Source organism: Ochotona curzoniae, unplaced genomic scaffold (assembly GCF_017591425.1).
Source record: "Ochotona curzoniae isolate NIBS_2020 unplaced genomic scaffold, NIBS_Ocur_1.0 contig_3498, whole genome shotgun sequence".
Classification (NCBI taxonomy): Eukaryota; Metazoa; Chordata; class Mammalia; order Lagomorpha; family Ochotonidae; genus Ochotona; species Ochotona curzoniae.
This window is the reverse complement of record NW_024465885.1, coordinates 45103165-45120029: the sequence shown is the minus strand read 5'-3', so window position 1 is coordinate 45120029 and position 16865 is coordinate 45103165. Positions and strand designations below refer to the sequence as shown.

Sequence of the window (16865 nt, the reverse complement as noted above, 5' to 3'; positions counted from 1 at the left end):
TAACTTCTTTACACACCAGTGCTATTTTAATATAGGCATGGTGTGTCTTTAAATTCTAAAAAGCAGAATTTCCTTTTGAAAGAAGTTAAAGTTGAAATTTAGAAAAGAAGACTATTGATGACAATGAATACTATCAAAGACAGACCCATTTTGTTTCAACATTGGAGGACATCAAACCCAAACATAATTTGCTTTGACAGAACGGAAAACATGGATCCTAAATGTAAAGTCAGTGAATGTCACAGATAAAACTCAACATCAACTAGTCACTCGGTGTGTTTAACAACAGATACTGGTATGTGAAACAATAGATACCGGTATGTGTGTTTACAAATGACCAGACCATGATCATGCGGCACTGAATGGAACATAACATGGGTTGTCATTTGCAAAAAAAAAAAAAAGAAAAATGGTTTGGCGGGGCAGGGTGGATATCAGTGAATACATTCTTTTTGGTGTCAAGCCCACTCAACTTAGAAGTAAGACAGAGAATGCCCCAACTTCACTTCATCCTTTTTGCAACATCTGAATACGCGTGTTCAATTTCCTGGTCGGCTGGACATGTGTTTATGAACTCGTCCCTGGCGTAAGCATTGTTCAAGTATCTCCAGAGCCCAGTCATTTCAGAAGGAAATTCGAAATCTCTGTATTTCTTGGTCACAATCTGAAAGTGAAGAGGAAATGATCAGTAAAGGGAAAACCTACCACACGGTTCATCAGATCAGATCATCTGTCCTTTTGAGTCATGCACCATACTCTCTCTGTCAATGTCTGGGATCTTACAGTCATTTGGCCATCCCCAGTGGCACGCTGACTTTGCATAGGAACATCCTGGGCATGGGAAACATGATAAAGATACTAGACTCCATACCCTGCCCATGAGTTACCACAATGGTACCTGAGACCCGCCTTGGCATGAATTTCCTCCGTTCTCCACCAGGATCCTCCTCCTATATCTCATGTAATTTCCTTTTCCCATGGCTGCTCCACCCCTTCCTCCTCCTGGACCTCAGCTCCCAAGCTCCCCTCCCCCTGCCACTGGCAGAGATTCCATTTCAGATCACTTAGAAGGGTTATAATGTGTTTCAACTCTCTCTTACAGACCTTTAAATCACAGGATGTCTCTAGTACTTGACTTAACAACTTCGCATGCTCCTGTCCTGATAACAACTGAGAAAATGTGTACATTTCCCCATGCTTCCATTTCTTCTCTCTCTTGTCCCTTTCAGAGTTGTAACCCTGTCAGGCTTCCTATATTCTGGCTATGTTCTCTCCCTGCAAACCCCACTGATGTTTGGTCTTAAGATAGTCTTGGATTAAAATAAATCCTCTGTTTATCACAGCTCAAAGCTTCTCGGTTCCTGGATTTTCATTGTGGTGATCATGTTATTATTGCATCTCAAAGCACTTTTATTTAAGTCTCTGGAGAATTTATTTTACTGAAACAAGAAAGGCGACTAAGTAAATATAACTAAAGATTTAAAATCAGACCCAAAAATCCATCACACATCTTTCCCTCATTCTCTGTAGCCGTCAGACTACTTTTGGAATGGAGGCAGACCAGTTGGCTATGGACACCCAAGCACCTGCAGCTATACTCTGCAGTACATTAGGGTTGGGGTAAGGATCAAGCTTAGAGTTGAGGCGTCCACTGTGATGTCACTATGGTTAACAATGAAGCTCATCTTTCATAATGATTCCCTTAGATTGCTTCTCATTTCCTTTCAGATGTACTCCAGCCTGAAAGATCATGAAGCTATTTGACAATTTGAGTGCTAAATGACTTTTCAGAGTCTGATGGTAGGCCTTTTATTGGGGCCATGGACTGTTGTAACCAACTCTGAATCTCACCGTTTCTAATGACATAAGATCTTTTTAGTAAGGTTTATTTGAAAGGCAGAGTTACAGAGAGGGAAGGAAATACAGAGAGAAATCTACCATCCACTGCTTCACTCTGCAAGTAGCTATGATGACCAGGTCTTGGACACACTGAAGTCCTGGATTTCTGGATCCAGGAGCTCCTTTCAGCTCTCCCATGTGCTTACAGGGACCAGTGCTGTGATGCAGCAGGTACAGCCATTGCCTGCAGAGCTGGTATACCTTCAAGTCTTGGCTGTTCCACTTCCCATTCAGAGTTGTGTTAATGTGCCAGGGAAAGCAGCAGAGGATGACCCAAGTACTTGGGTCTCTGCACCACATGGGAGACCCAAATGAACCTCCTGGCTCCTGGCTTTGGCATGGCCCAGTACTGGCCATTAGGACAATTTAGGCAGTTAACCAGTTGATAAAAGAGTTCTTTGTTTCTGGTATGTGGCTGTACCCCTAATGCCTTTCAAACAAAATTAGTCTTAAAAATAAAGAATGATAGGAAACTCTTCTGTCCTTTTTAGAAAGGACTGTGTTTGTCCCTACAATCACCAGCATTTGACTGAGCTCACATTTGAAAGTCACATTTCCCACACATCATCACCGAAACTCAAGCATTAGATACCGGGGGAATTTATGAATTTTCTCAAGCTGCCTTCACATCAAAGATCAGTCTGTGAAGGGAAGCAGTGAGGGCAGAAGAATGGGACCATTCAAACTCATCACTCCATGAATTTAAAGCTTGGGAGTTGTTTGCTGCTTTGGCTTGGCTGTGGCTTGAATCTGCCCCTGAAGCTTTAGGTGCTGGATGCTTGGTCCACATGCAAGTTTGGGAGGTGGTGGAACATCTAAGAAAAGGGCCATGGTGTGAGTTACTGAAGTTTTTAGTGTACTACCTGGAGAAGGGATGGGCAAGGTTCTCAAGGGGTATTAGTTAGCTCCTGAAAGAACAAACTGGTGGGGGGGGGGGGAGTGCTGTGGCTTATCCTGTTAAGCCTCCATCTGCACAGCCAGCATGCCATATGGGTGCCGGTTCAAGTCCTACCTGTTCCACTTCTGATCCAGATCCTTACTAATGAACCCAGGAAAGCAATAGAAGACAGCCCAAATGCTGGACCCCTGCTGTCCATGTAGAACACTTGCAGGAAAAGAGGAGGAGAAGGAGGGGCCAGTACAACGGTCTAGCAAGTTAATACTACACCTGGAGTATCAGCATCCCATAAAGGTTGTGTCCTGGCTGTTCCACTTTTGATCCAGCTCCCTCCTTGTGGCTTATAAATCAAGTTCTTGGGTCCCTGCATCCACATGAGAGTCCCAGAGGAGGTTCCTAGTTCCTGGCTTCAGATCAGCTCTGCTCTGGCCATTGTAGAGTGAACCAATAGATGAAATTTCTCTCTCTCTCTCTCTCTCTCTCCCTTTCAAATAAAAATAAATAAAACTTTCTAAAAGAAGTTGAATAGGCTTGGAATCACATCTAGCCCCAAATCTTTCTGTCTTCCTTTCTCATCATGTGAGCTCTCTCACATTCCCAAGAATCCCTCTGGCTTCCTGTCTTGCATACAACCCTGTCATGGTGACTCCACCTGCTATGCCACCTGACCATGAGGCCGTCACCAAAGCAGAACAGAGGCCTGATCCTGGACTTTCATTCTCTACCATGAGCTCAACAGGCTTTTATGATTTACATACTTCCCAGCCTCTAGTATTTTGTTACAGCAATAACAAGAGCCCAAGAGAACTGCCTTATAAAGAAATGAGCTAGAATGTTTCATTCAAGAGCCCTAATTTTTAGATGCTTTGGTGTCTGGCCCATACACAAGTCAAACCAAAACTCAGTTTCATTCCCCAGTTGAGTGCTTGCACGAGGAGAAAAGACAAACCTTAATGATGTGCAGCTTGGGTAAGAGGTTGCAATCGGCCAGTGTGAGCTCATCTCCATCCAGGAACTTCCTTCCAGAAACAGCGACGTCCTCAGGGCTGTCGGCATCTATTTCATCCGGCAGAGGGCTGTTTAGGTACGTATCCAGCTTCTTCAGGGCCTTTAGCAGGTTCTTTTCATAAACTAAAACACACAGACAAGAAGGCACTAAGATGGACTGTGCAGGTGAATGTCTCTTTCTCTCCCTTCTTAGCCTCTGTCAACCCACACGGGAGGATGTGGACTAAGAATAGCTAAAAAAAAGGATTCACTCCTCCCTGGAAAATTACTGCACTGTCTATGCAACAGCGTTCCTTCTAGAACTCATCTACTGACTCAACAACAATGTTTATGGAAAGCCAACGATGAGGTAGGCACTGGCAGGAGCATCATTTTAACAAGACTTCCATGGTCCAACTAGGAACATCTGGGTGATGAATGTTTTTCCCTAAAAAATACCATTTTCTCGGTTATTAGCCTCCAGTATTCTCTCTTTGGAAACCCAGGTTTAGAGTCAAGTTTGGAGGCACCCTCTGTGACATGAGTCAGGATGACGCGCCTCCAACAAGCGGCCATACCAGAGGCCACATGGAAGAGCATGCTGCAACAGAAAAGGGGGACTTGAGAAGTACTCACTCTCGTTGGCATCCTTCTTGGTGTTCTTGATAAAGGCTGAGAACTTGGCAAAGACATCGTTTCCTGCTGAGTTAGATTCAGGGTGCTGGGGCCCCAGCTTAGGGTACCTTTAAAAAGTTCAAAGTTTAGATGTCACTGAGCAATGGTATTTTTCAGTTAGGCTATCCAATTAGGAGGCCAGGAGAGGAGTGGACTGTGAAAAATTAAGGCTACCTTATGTTTTTCTACTCTTTCTACTACTTAGAATTTGGGAAGCAACAGTGAGCAAAGGGCTCTGGGCCAAGAATTTTTGTCCTAACAATGACCAATCCTGGGACACAAAGTCTACCTGACCACCCTGGCCAAATGAAAGCATGGGACTAGAAGGTTCTCTTCCAGTCTCGTGTTCCAAGACGTTTTGTCCTAATCAGCATCCCATTGCTTCCAGAAATAGCTGATTGCACAGCATCATCCCAGCTCCTTCTGCATGACCACATCTCACCCTGATGTTCAAACTGCAGGTACATAGAGGGGTGCAGCCCACCCTGATTCCAGCTTTCCCATCTGGCCCTGCATGTCCTGTGACACCCAATGGGCAAGACCAAGAAAGGAAGCACAAGAACTGCAGAAAACCAAAGACACTCAGCCAAGAGTGTCAGAAGCCTTTGGTAAAGGGGACAACCATGACAACCAATAGCATTCGTTCACAAGGCCTACCTCGGTGGAGCCAGTTTCTCCTCCAAAAACTCCTCGATCTTGTTCACGTCCGTCTTGACATCACCATCAAACGTCATAAAGGGCGGGTTGGTGCCAGGAGCTAGGTTCTGCAGATCTGCGGGTTTCCTGGGAGATGAGCGACAGCACCACTGGGAGGTAGCCCTGCATATTTGCATTCATTCCCAAGGCTTAGCAATGTCCTCCCCAGCATAGGAACAACAACCCTTGAGAATCTCCAAGGAGATGTGGGTTTATGAGAGGTCTTACTGGAATGAAAATCGAAGGGAAGCACTAACAAATGATGGACCAAATTCTTCCTCTGTGGTGCCGTGCCTGGACACAGAGGTGGGAAAGCTAACTAGCCACAGTGTTATCAGCCTGGTCTGGTGCTCAAACAGGCTTCAGGCAAGTGCACCCCTAACCAGAAGCTGGCAGTGCAGGTTTGTTAAGGCTCCAACTACTCCCCTCCTTCTGATTACATCCCAGGCAGTCCTCCTCCAATTACGCTGCTTGGCCCTCACCAGGCCCCTGCCTGGGGCGGGATATGTGCCCATGATGTCCACAGATCTTCGTGTGTGTGTGTGTACCTACATGTACGTGTATGGATGGAGGGGGCAATTAATATTTATTTCAATAATGGGAAAAAAAACCTTGTCTTACCTCTTCAGGTCCACTGTTGTCACATTAAATATAACACCCTTTAGCCAGAGAATCATAAAGAGACGTTGAGAAAATGGGCAATTTCCAATACTCTCACCGTCATAGCCAGCCTATGAGCAGAAAAAGAGATCTTTAGCTGAGTCAGATTCATCATTTTAACTGCCAGAGCTCACACAACACACACCTACAAACAATCATTATACATTTTTGTGAATGGTTAGATAGCTCTGAGTATCCTCTGAGACCATTTAGTCAATGTCTGTCAAACTGCAGGAGGCTATGATAGGAGAGCAGACACACACACACACTTACACACTCACACACACGTATACACACGTGCACTCACACACTCACACATACTTACATTCACATGCACAACTCTCACACACACTAACAACAGGTATACACTCCACTCACACATACTCCTACACACACACAAAGTCCTGCACTCACACACACACTCTTGTACATGTTTACTCACACCATTACACACACACATACACTCACATTTACACATGCATTCACAGACACATAAACACTCCCCCCATTTACACATGTACATACAGGCACTCACACACATGTATGTACACACATACATACATGGCATGCACAGTGGTTTTGTTCCTCTTTCCCCACCAACTCACCACTTCCTGCCATAAGGTGTCTCTGAGTTGAGAGAAAAAATGGCAACAAAGGAACCCACTCCATTACCAAAGGCAAAAGTAACATGCACTCCCCATCCACTCCATCTCCACCATCTCTCCCAGTCTCTGCTATGCTTACCTAGCAGACAAATTCAGACTCTTTAAAAACTGAACACTCCAAAATGTGGAATTCCCCTTTTTTGATTCATGCAGGTATTAGAGAGATGAGATGGGGAGCCCTTTACCAAGTTAGTAGACCTGACACAGCTGGCAGGAAGCTGGAAGGAAATGAGACAATTCCTTCCCAGTGCCCAAAGCAGCTCACGTTCTCTCTGTCTCTCTGTGTGTGTCTTTCTGTCTCTGTCTCTCTCTTTATCTCTCACACACACAGAAACCAATTGAATATCTGTCCTCTTTGCCATGGGCTCCAGGCAGAGAGAAAAGGCAGAGGTAGGGCAGATGAAGGAGACCCTTGCGGGGGCGGCGGAGGGGGCAGTGGGTTGCAGTACATGGAATGATGAAGAGAAAGCTGAGAAAGAAAGTTCTAAAGCCTTCTACCTTTGCTCATCTCTTCCCTACTCCGTACATCTTTGACAAGCTTGCCAAATTCATCAATCCTGCCCCAAGGCCATGCTTCTGGCATCTCTAGACTTTAAGCTCACACTCGGCCAGCCTTCACTGACAAGCTACAGCCCCCTTTCTTCATGTGGCTCATTGTTGCTGAAATTTGTTTGAAAGAAATTTGAGAGGAAACTGCTGTTACAGAGCAAAGCAGAAGGACATGGGGCAGAATGTGAGCTGCTTCTGTGGGAATCAGAGTAATGATGGCTCAAGAAAACTCAACAACTTACACGTACCCTGGGGTGACTGTCTGACATCAGTGTCACCAACTTGGGCCATCCAGATGGGTTTTTAATAACAAACTCATGGATTAAAGGCCATTAACAGACACTCCTATAAGTGACAAGGATAAATGGTAGAAAAGACTTGATCAACTTCATCACAAAAGAAGCCAATAAGCCAATAAGCTCAGAAAATAGTTCTTGCATCATGAGCCACTGAGGCAACGCAAATCCAAATCATGAGATGTCACAGCGCAGCAACCCAAATGCCTGGAAATTAAAAGTCTGGACAACACCAAGTGTGGACAGGAACACAGAACAATCCATGTCTTCATTCAACAATCCATGTCAAAGGATAAACTAGTTCAGCGACTTGGGAAAATGGTTAGTCCTTTCCCACAGCGAAGCAAAGATTTACCCTGTGACTTGGCAATTCCCCACCCAACAGAAATGAGAACTAATGAGCACTCACAGGCATCCATGCAAACATTTCTAGTGGCTCTACTGTACCACCAAAAGTCTGGAGACCAACCAGAGACCATCCAATACAGAATGAACTGATGGGTTGTTGTATCCACGTATGACAGGTCATGAATCACAATAAAAGAGTATGAGCTATTATAAAAGCAACTATGTGGATATCTCTCTTAGGCACAAGATTAAGAGAAGGAGGCCAGAACCCAGAGTCCTATAAAAGTCAGTGGCAGAAAACTTCACTCTGAAGATGGACAGCAGATCTGTAAGTACCTGTGGGAGATGAGTGGGTCTGGAAAGGACAGGAGGGAGCTTCCTGGCCAGGAAAATTGATCCAGTAAGTTGAACTAACAATGTCTAAAGATTCTGGTACTGTAATGCATATGAGCTTAGCCTCAATACAAAAGAAAAGCAAGCAAGAACAGGAATTTGGAAAAACATAGTCTGATTCAATAGGTCTTGCATGCATCCCCCAAAATCCACATGTTAGGATCTTGATCGCCAAAATCTTACACTCATAGTTACTGGATAAGGGATGAAAAGGAATCTGTGATAGCTGAGGGTTGGGACTTTGGCAAATTGGACCAAGTTGGCAGAGCCCTGTGATTGAATCATGATGGTTATCTAAAGAAAGACACATGACCACAGTGACTAATGGTGTTTCCTGTCTCTTGGGTATCTTTCTTTCACATTCATTATGCTGTCACCCCCATCAGATGCTAATGGGCTGGGTTGTAAACTCCCAAACCATAAGCCACAAGGAATCATATTCCTTTATAAGTAGCTTCTCTCAAGCATCTCAGAGCACAGAACTTCTGATGAACATACCGCCCGCCCAGGTGATGCAGTGCCTGCAAAGACCTCATTATCAGAAACACAACCTTGGGCAACAGACAAGTTTGGTGACCATCAAGAGAGGATGGGACAGACTCAATGAACTTGGGTGATCCACCTGTAAGAAGACCTGACTTGCAGACTAATAGCAGATGTGAAGATAATGGCTAGACTTTGTACGAGGTCTTCATGTTCATGAGAATGTGTAATATGAAAGAAAAAAAAAACTGTGCCTGGATTTCAAAAGTTTTGCATCAAAATAAATTCATCATTCATTCTATTTTTTCCTGAACTTTTTGAAGTTCCTTCATACACAGAAAATGTATCAAAAGACCCAAATCACAGAATCCATAAAGTCTTCTGACTTTGGGCTCCACACCCTTTCATCGTTCTAAGCCCTCCTTCTTCAAACACTCACTTGTCTCTGCTCAGTAGAGGGAAGAACCTGGGAACTTGGCCCAGTGGGGTACGAAGCTGTCAGGAGTCCGAGGTTGGGCAGCAAGCAGTTACAAGCCAGGAACTCAACCAAGCCTCTGTGGATGGGCCCTAAAACAGAGCCCTTCACTCAGCTAGGACCCTTTCCTTGCTCAGGGTAGCACCTGGCAACGATGAAGACTGCTCCCCAGCCCCCTGCTCCTTGCCATCTGCTCTGGGACAAGGGCCAGCATGGCACTCAGGGACACAACCCCTCTGCTCTGGCTGCTTAAGAGGTTTGGGCACAGTCAGGGCAAGAAAGGTGACAAAGAGGAACAGGGAAGGGCAGGGACACAAAGCCACCATGCCCATCCTGATTCCCTCTACATACTCTATACCAGCAATTTTTCTGGTATCTTCCATAAAGCTCAGTAAAGCTTAAACTATGAAGTGGGACAGTTGCTTTCGGTCTCCTCTTGTCTCACGGGCTTTGGCAATCCTATCAGAATGCTTCCCTGGAGGCAGAAAGATCTCTTGCTGACCTCGACTGGATCCCACTCCAGGGCAGGTGTCTTGTCAGTGATAACTTTGACAACAATCTGGCTGTTTGGGAGCGGCCCCACCTCGCAGCCGTGACACGGAAACAGTAAGATTCCAGGTCTTCTTTCAGCCTGCTTCCTGTGTTCCTCTTCATGCTGGCCACCTCAAGTCACTGTTCCCAATATTCCCTGAATCCTGGCAGCTATTGGAATACAGCAACAGCAATAACTTAAAAAAAAAAAAAACACACAACAAGGAGCAAATGCTGTCTTCTGACATCTAACTTCACACACAAGCTTCTGAAAGAACTCCTGGGATCTACAACCAAGACACAACACCTCAGGGTAGAGGAGGGTCCATGGGCTACAGACCCAGTGCCCACAGCCAAGAAGCTGGTGACAAAGCCACAGCGGTACATTTCCCTGCCACATGGCTTGCAACTGAGCTGTCCCAGCCTGGTATGGTGCCTGTCGAATTAGAAAGTCTGTTAGGCATTTGGGGAGAATTAGCTGCTGTGACTGCCAATAAAACAAGATTTACAAATCCATGGTTGCTTCATCTTAAATTACTCTGGAATTTTTTTTTCTGTCTCAGTCTGTTGTAAATGAGGGGTTTCTGGGAACACAGTGAGAGTGACGAGGACGCCTTGCTATCCGACGTTATGACTTTAACGAGCTTCAGTGCTAGGATGTGCCAGGAAAAGTAAAGGCCGTGAAACGCCATCTCCGTGGTCCGTTATTGAGCAAGAACAGGTGAGGATAATCCCAGCCATGTTCGCAAACCCAACGCAACGCTAGGAGAAAGAACTCATGCTGCTGTCAGACACTCAGATGCTTGCTCCAATGAATGTTAGTGTCCAGTGCTGCCAATTCCCTCCAGCTGATGGGTGCCCTGGGCTAATATTCCTCAGCTGGATTGTCGGCACTCAGGGGTCATTTTTGGATGCAGATATTGCTGATGAGATCCAAGGAAGCAATTGCAGAGATCAGATGGGCTTTTGTTTCCAGCCAGGACTTACCTGGGCACTTGGAGGAGCCAGAATTCTGTGTCTGTCACAAGTGACAGTGACAGTGACAGGAATCCTCAAAACACAAGTGTCTCCAATACATCCCGAGACAGCCCCTTTTGCAACTAGTACCGAGTCTAGCTTCCAGAAAGCCATGATTCTGTGCCATCCCAGCCTGTGCCCATTCCCCTCTCAGGGACCTGAAGGTACAAAGTGTAAGAGATCCAATGGTACTGGAAAATCGATTGCTCCTTTCTCCACATCTTGTCTTTCAATCAGATCCAGTGCTACTCCCTTCCTCCTCCATCTGGAATTTGCAGGGAAGATGTGCTAACTTTTGGCAAGCATTCTCTGATCAAATACATGGCCCCGCCCATGGTCTGGAGCTCCACTAAGGGGCACACACATCGGACCCTGGCACTGAAGGGACCCCAGCACCCCCATGGTTACTTACAAAATATCAGGTGATCCCAACATCGCCCTATGCAGAACTGACGAGCAAAGACACCCCCCGACACACACATAGCTATGCTTGGCAATTCCTTGGCACCCCACATTCTCCTTCCCCCAGGGCCACACGCCCACCACCTTGATTCTACCTTTTTCTAGAAAATTCTATGTTAGCCCAAATGGTAAACAGAGTCTACACAGTAAGCACCTTCCTCTTTACCCAACGTGTAGATGGTGGAGGGAAGCTCAAGGAGAAGGCAGCACCAGTGATGTTCTAGATGACCCCTTCCTGGCAGCAGGTTCTTCCTATCCAGGAAGTAGGATGCACATCCTGGGTGCGGGAAGCTGTTCTGCTCTCTGCAGAGGAGACCTGGGGACTGCTGCAAGGATTCAGGGCCACCGGCTCCTCGGGCTTCACTGCACACCTATGGAGGCTGCTGCTCGGCACCTGGCATTCCAGGGAAACTGAGGCTGAAGGAAAACTGGACCCAGAGGAAGCTTCTGGACCCTCTTGGTGCTGCCATGGACAAAATACCACAAACTCCTTAATTCAGAAAGGAAGGATTCTGTCCCAGGGCAGGCGGAGAAAGCAAGTCCAACACCAGGGGGCAGCATGCTATCTCAGCCATGGCTAGAGAAGGCAAAGGAGAGCTGGATTTTCTAGCAAAGCCACTCTGGGAATAGTTCTCCCATTCCCAGGAAAACCACACTAAACCATTCTGACGTAATCACTGCACAGAAGCCCCACCACCCACCGCCTGATGACAATCCCTACAGTAGCAGCCGACCCAAGGAGAGGCTAAGAGCAGAACAGGTAGAGAGTTCAAGCAGATGGAAGGTGACCACCTCCTTTTAAGCCCACTTATGAACCTCCCCCAAATCCTCCCGTGTCCACTGCTGAGTGCAGCCGCTTCACACGCCTTGAAAATCGGCAATCAAGCATACACTTCATGGCCAAGTGCACGGATCTCGGCCCTCCAGTCAAACAGGCAGCCCTTCTAAGGCCCCTTGCTTCTGCCCTGGCGGGGGATCCTCACCATCAGCCCATGCAATTGTATTGCACAATGCACCTGACTCTAGAGTTTTCTGAACATCAAGGTCGAACACTCCAGCTATAAGCTCAACCCAGCCATTGACATGGGGCATGAGAGAACACCGTCTTGCTGTCCCCAAGCTCCGGCCTGCCCCGCCCCCTCCACTGCATGTTACCAGCAAGGCCTACCACTGGAGAGACCTGCCCCTTCCTGGGAAAAGATCTTCCAACACAGACTGGTTTTGCTTCCAAGTGGAAGCAAGTGGGATACTTAAATTGCAAGTCCTGTATGGGGGTGTTGCCTGGAGCCAAAGGGTCCATTTCATTCATCTAAGGCAGGGGTTGGAAATCTTTTTCCTGCCAAGGCCCATCTGGGTATTTATAACCTCATTCACAGGCCATACAAAGTGATCAACTTAAAAATTAGCCTGCTTGTGATGGATCATATTTCAAGGCCTGTCTGTGATTGTCTTGGCAGGACCGGATCAAGTGATCTCACGGGCCTTAGACAGGTCCCATGGGCCAATTCCCCACCACTGACCTGGAGTGATGGGAGGAGGGTGGCAGAAGGGGTCTGACAACACAAGCAAAGAGAATGAGTCAAAGCAAGTTTCACAGGCCCTGGCAGTTTCTGGCAGGAGAGAAATGCACAAGAGCTAGAAATGCAATTGTTCTCCTGCACCTGGGACCTGGTCCACACCAGAAAGTGCTGCCCAGTCCTTTCCTGGGCCAGCACTTGTGAATCTTACCCATGGAGCAGCTGGCACAATCTCCCTCCCAGGATATTGCCCCTTAAGAGTGAGTCACAACTAATGGCAGGGGGGAGAGACAACTGGATCAAAACCCACAGCTTGGCAGCTATGCTAAGCCACCTCTATTCCCAGATGACTGGTCTACAGAGGTGTGACTTAGCGTGCAGTATTTAAACCTCTTCACAACTTCTTGATCTGGAGGGATTCTGTTCAGAACAATCCGGTTAACAACAACAAATTAAAAACGACAGTCCTGGGCCCAGCGACGTGGCCTAGCAGCTAAAGTCCTCACCTTGAATGCACCAGGATCCCATATGGGCGCCAGTTCTAATCCTGGCAGCTCCACTTCCCATCCAGCTCCCTGCTTGTAGCCTTGGAAAGCAGTCAAAGATGGCCCAATGGTTTGGCATCCTGTACCTGTGTGGGAGACCTGGAGGAAGTTTCTGGCTCCTGGCTCCAGATCGGCACAGCACCGGCCATTGTGCTCACTTGGGGAGTGAATCATCGGACAGAAGATCTTCCTCTCTGTCTCTCCTCTTCTCTGTATATCTGACTTTGACTTTGTAATAAAAATAAATAAATCTTTAAAAAAAAAAACCAACACTCCTCTCCCTGTGTTGAATAGACAGAAGTTCTTGCCTGTAAGCACCAGCAGGTCTCTCCAGGGCCAAACATCAAAGGCACAAGGTGTTGGCAGCCAGGGGAAGCCAAGGGGAGCCAGGGAGAGCCAGGTGGCCTGTGGCTTTACTGTTCACCAATTGTGTGGCAGTGGACAAACCATTTTCTCCCTGGTCCTCAATGTCTCTATTTGCAACCACAGGGATAAAAATACTCCACGTAAGCTCTTGGAGTGATGCAGCTTTAGCTCTGCTGGGCATCCAATAAAGGTAGCTATTATTGCTATTATCATCATCAGCATCATCATCATTACTCTCCCAAACATGAGCCCAGCCGAACAGACAATTACAGAACCCTGGGTACTTTTTAACAAGGCTCAATTAGTGTGATCTCCATGCCAAACGCTATAGCCCTTAAAGAACCACTGATTCCCCCGCCCCCCGCCAAAGAATAACATAACTGCAAACTGGCTCCAGGTGTACGTAAAGAATGGCAGTCCCTTTCTTAATTGCAAAGCAAACAGATCCTCTGCCAGGAGACAAATAGACTGGGCCTGGGCCTGGCACTTCTGTCTGGGAGCTGCACACACAGACCTCTGAGTCAAGGGCCCAGGTTAGTTAGGCTATATCTATACCCATATCTATACCTATGTCTATATCTATATCCATATCGAGAGAGGGAGGGAGGGAGGGAAGGAGAGAGAGAGAGAGAGTTAGTTGTGCCCGTGGGGACTGCAGACAGGGTTGATGGACTCCAAAGGAAGTGTTTCTTCTTCAAGAAACACCACCCATCCATCCGTGCTGCTGCAGAAACTGCCCAAAACAAAGATCTTCATTGTATTCCAGGGCATGAAGTTCAGAACTAGCATTCTTTTTTAGTTTTTCCCAAAGTTTTGTTTACTTACTGTTTCCTGCCAAGGCCCATGTTGGTATTTATAACCAGGAAAAGGCTGGTTATTCCACAGAGAAAAGGACAGAAGGACAGAAAGAAAAAGCCTTCCATCCATTGGTTCACTCCCCAAATGGCTGTAATGGTCAAATCTGAGCCTCTTCCAAGTCTCCCACGTGGGTGCAGGGACCCAAGGATTGGCTCTGTCCTCCACTGCTTCTCCAGGCCATAAGCAAGGAGTTATATAGGAAGTGGGGCATCTGGGAAATGAACCAACACCCACATGGGATGCCAGCATTGCAAGGAGGAGGATTAACCAGTTGAGCCATCATGCCAACCCAGAACTGATATTCTAAGGCAAGCAAGAAAAGCAAGGGACTTGAGTGGATTACAGAGTGGCCAACAGATAATGGAGAGACCCAAAACCACAGTCCAAGCAACTCACGGAAGGGATTGTGGAGCACACATGGATGCGTTTCTTACCAGGAAACCAAGGCTGAAACCAACTGGCCACCTCTTCTTTGTAGAACAGTGACTTCCAAGGCTGATTTCACAATGCAGTAATGGCTCACCCTCCTCAACCACCTGGCTGTCAATCATTTATGGACATTTTAAGACGCAATCCTCCCCAAGTCCCATTTCACAGATAATGAAACTAAGTCAGCTGCCCAAAGGCACAAAAAGGATTCGCTGAACCTAGCTCCTTCTTGTGCTTTCCAGCTGGATTCAGTCGCTGCTCCCCCTCCCCATTTCCCTGCCGCTGCTCTGGGTGGGAAAGATGGGAAGCAGATCTTCCCTCTCCCAGCACATCAGGGTCTCACGCTGCACAGCGCTTCTGCCTCTGAAACCACTCCTGGCTCACACTCAAACTCTCAAAGCAGGTACTGCTGGGGCCCATGGCCTGGGGGTTGCCAGCCCCTCTGACGTCCCCCTTACCTGGACAAGGTAAACCCAGAAAAGATGCCACCTGGCTTACGGCCTTACATCATCACAGGCTGCAGGTTGGAATCACATTGTTTGAGGCAGTGAGCCCAGGGGCGAGCTACCCCGATACCAGCCTACGCTTCTCTTCCCTCACCTTCTGATAATACCTACCGCCTAGTGCTGGGTGCGAAATAACCTAGATGTCACATAGAAAACAGGGATCCTTGCCCCTCTCTCTGACTCTCTGGTCAGCACCTGCTTTTCCTCCTGTCTGAATTCTGCTCACAGGGCTGCGTGGCGTAGCACCCAGATGTCCCCTTACCACGTCCTGTGGTGGTCTTCCATTTGGACAGAGCCGTGGTCTCTGCGCAGGACAAGCACCCAGTGTCTCCTTGCAGTGCCCGCCATTTTAGTTTTCTTCCTACACCCGTGATGGCACATGCAGCAGAGGGCCAGGCCCATGCAGGCCCTCCACAAAAGTCCTGCAGTTCCCCAAGATGATTCCTCTCCTGGAGCTCCCCAAGCCAGTGGGTCTGCACCCAGTCTCTCCATGGAGAACAGCGAGGGTCCAACGGTCCTTCCACCTTCTCTGTCCCCAGAGAGCTCCTCAGCTGCCTGTCAGGGACTCCTTATTCCTGCCCAGATGACAACCACCGGCCAGGACTGTCCTGGTTATTTTGTTTTTGTTTTTGTTTTTTTAAGATGTATTTATTTCTGGGCCCAGTACAGTAGCCTAGTGGCTAAAGTCCTTGCTTTGAATGTGCTGGGATCCCATATGGGCACCAGTTCTAATCCCAGCAGCCCCACTTCCCATCCAGCTCCCTGCTTGTGGCCTGGGAAAGCAGTCGAGGATAGTCCAAAGCCTTGGGACCCTGCACCCGCGTGGGAGACCCGGAAGAGGCTCCGGGTTCCTGGTTTCAGATTGGCTCAACTCCAGCCGTTGCAGGCGCTTGGGGAGTGAATCAACGAATAGAAGATCTTTTTCTCTGTCTCTCCTGCTTTGTACATCTGACTTTGCAATAAAAATAAATACATCCATTTATTTCTATTTGAAAGATGGATCACAGAGACAAAGCGTTCTCCCATCTTCTGGTTCACTCCCGAAATGACCACTATAGCTGGAGCTGGGTCCATCTGAAGCCAGGAGCCAGGAGCTTCCTCCTGGTCTCCCACGCGACTGTAAGGGCCCAAAGATCTGAGCCAGCCTCCTCTGCTTCCCCAGGCCATCTGCAGGGAGCTGTATGGGAAGTAGAGTAAGAACTTGAACCGACATCCACATGGGACTTCAGCACGATAGACAGAGGCTTAGCTTACTACGCCACAGTGCCAGCCCTAGGACTGTCCTGGTTTAAAACTAGAATTCCTTTACCCCTAGCCCAAGTCCCAGACAAGCAGAGGCAGTGACCAGCTTAGCGCCTGTCTCACTTTTATTAAAATCCTGCTGAGTCTATTTAACAGCAGGTCCCAGGCCTTGCCTAGCAAGATGACCTGATGGGATGCCACCGGCCATGCCTCAAGCCCTGGGGACAAACACCCAGGGGAGCAAATGACAGCTCACTGGGAGGTTGCGGGAAGCAGGAGGAATTTAAGACTGGTCTGGCCAACTCCCCAAGGTCAAGTCCAAACACAGAGATGGCTGGCACGTGGACAGCTGCCAGCATGCCAGCCAG

The 16865-nt window shown here is 47.5% G+C and overlaps 1 protein-coding gene across 1 annotated transcript in view; it reads right to left on the bottom strand.

Moving 5' to 3' along the window:
* Window positions 1-501: 501 nt before the first annotated feature.
* Window positions 502-16865, bottom strand: part of CLIC6 (chloride intracellular channel 6) — a 37470-nt gene continuing 21106 nt past the window's right edge. The window contains exons 2-6 of the mRNA XM_040980437.1: window positions 5777-5886; window positions 5117-5242; window positions 4421-4527; window positions 3747-3928; window positions 502-664 (exon numbers count right to left, since the gene is read on the bottom strand). Of these exons, the coding sequence (XP_040836371.1) occupies window positions 503-664; window positions 3747-3928; window positions 4421-4527; window positions 5117-5242; window positions 5777-5886 (687 nt within the window). The 3' untranslated portion in view covers window position 502. The remainder of the gene's footprint in view (window positions 665-3746; window positions 3929-4420; window positions 4528-5116; window positions 5243-5776; window positions 5887-16865) is intronic.